The following is a 4122-nucleotide window of genomic DNA, read 5'->3' as shown; positions in this document are numbered from 1 at the left end:
GGGTGACTATAATTACTATTTATTATATATTTCAAAATGGCTAGAAATGAGGATTTGAAATTTTCTCAACACAGAAATAATAAATGCTCAAAGCAATGGATATTCTAAATATCTAATCATTACACATTCTATGCATGTATCACATGTACCCCATAAATATGTACAAATATTATATATCAAAAAATGCACATTGCTCTCATTCGTTAACTGACTGATGAGGTGAAAATATTTAGTGTCATGAATAATCCCTGTTTACTCTGTTTATGGGCATATTGAAAGGTTTGTAGAGCTCAGAAAGACCCGTGTTGCTGATAGCCTGCAACTTCAATAATTATTTTTCTCTCTTCCATATTCTGGATATACATAGCCAAATTAAAAAGTAATTCACAGGGCAAAGTCTGACAGATATGTGGGGACAATAAAATGACTAATAAAATTATATTTTCCAAAAAACGACACTCTAACTTGGAAAATGTAAAGGTTTCAAGCCTTGGTAAGAAAAACAAAAGATCTGAAGGTCAAGACTCCCTGAGCAATCTAGCACTTCCTCAAAAGTGAATCAGTTAATACCCCTCTGCCCTTCATACATGAGGGTCCCCAGGTTAGTGCATGATTTCCTCCTGTTATCTTCACACAGCTGGGAGCTTTCAGTCATTTATCACCTCCTTCTTCCTTCTCATCCCCCACAGTCAATTGAATACCATGTCTTCCTCACTCCAACTTTGTCCATCCTTCACATTCCACAGACCTCACTGCTCCTCTTGGGTTTGAACCATTGCATCTGTTCCCTTGAAACATCATCCATATATTACTTTATTTGCAAACTTGAATCCATTTTGTGCACATAAGCAGATTACTTTTTCCCAAAATCTTATTTCCTGAGTCACTTAACATCCTAACACTTACTGTTTAGTATTGCAATAGCATAGTAAAAGATTGTATTTTTGTAGCCAGGCCCTGTACTATCTGGTCTTTCCTAGTCCTCTACCTATGTCTTACTCTCCCTTCTACTTCCAGAGAGCCAATTTCATGCAAGTCACCAAGCCCTAGCTTGCTGATTTTAGAATTTAAGCCTTTATTAGCATTGTATCTCATACATAAAGTTTTCATCACACCCTCAAAAAAGTTCCCACTTAGGTGCTAACTCTAACTTTATTTTAGTGCATGTTACATTCTATCAGAAGATAGTGCACAATGATATTGTGTGTCTTAGCCTCGGCTAACCCTTGAGACAATGGAATCCTTCAGGAAAGAGCAGGCTATTGCTGATACACACTCATCTCCAAATCGATTTCATAAAACATGTGACAAGCTAGGTGTTTCAAAATGTAAATAAGAGTAAATTAAAATAGTAATTCTAGCTTACATCTTGGATAACTATAAATTTTTTTTTTTTTAATGAAAAGTGACACGTACCACAAATCTGCTTTCTCGGGTACCACTAACACCTCCTTCTTTACCCTGTGCACTGAAAACTGCCTAGGAGTCTCTGCCCACTTAACCAACCATTTTCCCACCCCTATAAAGATTTTTCCCATCATGTCATCATCCTTGGAATCCTGGAATTCTCCCATAACATCCACATTAATTTTACAAGGCCTTGTACATTTCTAAAGGAAGTTTTGATTCTTCCTATGTTTCTCCCCATTCCTCAGCCCATGAACACTTTTCCTCTAACACAAGAGTACAAGATGGAGAAGATAAAGTTGCAATTTTTGATTACTGAAGAAAATGTACTTTATTAAATGGAAGCCTTCCTCTCAAGGCCAAGCCCAGTATTCATGTGCAGAAGGAGGGTGTCAGGGTCACAGGAACACTGGCAAACTGGAAGATAACTCAGTGGTACTTGTGGCCCAGGGCAATGGCCACAGCAGACACCAGCTTCTGCCAGGCAGCCTGCACCTCAGGAGTGAACTCCTTGCCAAAGTGAGTAGCCAGAATAATCACCATCACGTTACCCAGGAGCTGTTAGGCAAAAGACAAAATAACACATAAGCATGTTGAATAGAAGTTTCCAAAAACAATTTGCTGAAAAAGAGGCTTTATACCTACATTCCTTGACAACCCTGACCTCAAACTGTTCCAAGATTTGTGCCTACCCAAAAAATTCAGATGAGCTTGGGTTCAATTTTATTTTTATGAGCCCTACATTCAACATTCTACCTACCTATACCCTCACCCTCTCTCCCCATTTCACTGGCATTTTTCTGTAACCAGTTATCTAAATTCTGTGAACTTAGAATGTTAGTGCTGCAGAGTTCTCAGTGGGAATTTAAAATCTGTAACAAATACAGAAATAAACCTTCACTTGGTCACAATACTGATGGGAAATTTAATATATTTTAGAAAATTTGTCTTACTTCCCTTTGAGAAAATCTTTCAATTTTTTTTTCAAACATCTCTTCCTAAACCTCAGTTATCATGACCCACTTAAATAAGGCATTTCTATTTCCTTGAAACAGGCTTTTATCTACCAAAAGTTTCATTCTCCTTGCACAAGTCTACAATTTTATAATATGATTCTCCAGGATAAAAACATCAAGTTCTGGCAAGATTTCCTGAAAAGTTAAGCCAATTCAGGCTGCTAGTAGCCCTTTACTGTCACTAGCTCTGAATCAAGTTAGCCTTGGTTATGCCCACTAGAAGTCTGCTGTTCTAAAATCAAGCTAGACCCATGATTTCTGAGATCTTTGTTCATGTTTCCAATAAGATTTTCAGCCTCAATTAACGTCAATATATAAAGCCAAAAAAATCACATCACCTGTGCCTGAACTCACCCTGAAGTTCTCAGGATCCACATGCAGCTTGTCACAGTGCAGCTCACTTAGCTTAGCAAAGGTGGTCTTGAGGTTGTCCATGTTTTTAATAGCATCTCCAAAGGAAGTCAGCACCTTCTTGCCATGGGCCTTGACCTTGGGGTTGCCCAGGATGGCAGAGGGAGAGGACAGGTTTCCAAAGTTGTCGAAAAATCTCTGGGTCCAGGGGTAAACAACGAGGAGTCTATGAAATGACACCATACCATATCAGATACAAAATTAGATATGCTAACAAATCTTGAGGACTTTCCCAATCAACTTGCAAAGGTAATATTCACCCTTCATTCCCATGCATTGAGAACCAGTGCTTACCTGCCCAAGGCTTCACCTCCAGCCTCTTCCACATTCATCTTGCCCCACAGGCTAGTGATGGCAGCCTTCTCCTCAGCAGTAAAATGCACCATGATGTCAGGTCTGAGAGCTTGCTGGTGATTGTAGCTGTGTCGGAAGCAGATATGTGCAGCTGCTTCTCTGTGTGGCCTTTTATTCTTTACTGCTGAAGTTCTGCCCCTTTATTCTCCGTGGTACTTAAAAGTCATTGGTCAAGGTTGACCTGTGTCCCTCAGGGGTGGAGTCAGGTCCGGAAAGGGTCAGCAGTGGTGGATGGACACTAAGTTTGAGATAACGTGTGCCAGATCCTGAGACCCTTTTTTGTTGGTTCCTCATCTATCTGCAACACAAATTTCCATTTGTCCCCTTTTTAACACTCTTCATCATCTTCTGAAATGATAACCATCTCTCCCATTCTCCTTTTCCAAGAAAGCCCATCGAAAGGAGCAAAGCTCAAAATAGAAAAAAAAAGTTTCAGTCAAAGCATGTTTAATATTTGTATTAAAGATGGTGACAGTGACAAGAACAGGGCCAATAAAAAAAAAATAAAGCCGTTAGAATCTCAGCCAGTTCTAACTCTCTTAAGGAGTGCATTGTAAACAAAACTTCTGTACCTTAAGTTTTCTAGGGAGACAAAAACCATACATAGTTTCATCTCTAAACCGAACAGAATAGCAGGTAGTCCACAGTGGGACTGAAGCCTTAACCCCAAAGTACAGTACCTTGGGGTGATTCCCTAGAGAGGACAGACAGAAAAAATTACATCCGGGGCTTCCAGGGACTCCTCTCTCATTTCTCTGTGACCATGGGGGACATTGGCTACTTTGGGGGTATTGCCTGGGGCTCTCTTCTTGCTCGCCTGTCTGTCCTACTTATACTTCTCATCGGAAAGGCAGCTTAAAGGCCTAAAATCCTAAAATTATTTAAAACAAGAATTTGTCATCAAACAGAGAAAAAGTGAATCAATGTATCAATT

General features: G+C 39.5%; 1 protein-coding gene across 1 annotated transcript; it reads right to left on the bottom strand.

The window, feature by feature from the left end:
* Positions 1 to 1712: 1712 nt before the first annotated feature.
* HBE1 (hemoglobin subunit epsilon 1) lies at positions 1713 to 3275 on the bottom strand. Its single transcript, XM_012456808.3, has 3 exons — positions 3129 to 3275; positions 2778 to 3000; positions 1713 to 1965 (listed from the first exon to the last, which is right to left on the bottom strand). The coding sequence occupies exons 1-3, from the start codon at positions 3218 to 3220 to the stop codon at positions 1837 to 1839; spliced, it is 444 nt and encodes a 147-aa protein (XP_012312231.1). The 5' UTR covers positions 3221 to 3275; the 3' UTR covers positions 1713 to 1836.
* Positions 3276 to 4122: the final 847 nt, after the last annotated feature.

Source organism: Aotus nancymaae, unplaced genomic scaffold (genome assembly GCF_030222135.1).
Source record: "Aotus nancymaae isolate 86718 unplaced genomic scaffold, 86718_ANA_hifiasm-v0.15.2.pri h1tg000059l, whole genome shotgun sequence".
Classification (NCBI taxonomy): domain Eukaryota; kingdom Metazoa; phylum Chordata; class Mammalia; order Primates; family Aotidae; genus Aotus; species Aotus nancymaae.
Note: the sequence above shows the minus strand (reverse complement) of the source record. Positions and strands in the feature narration are given on the sequence as shown.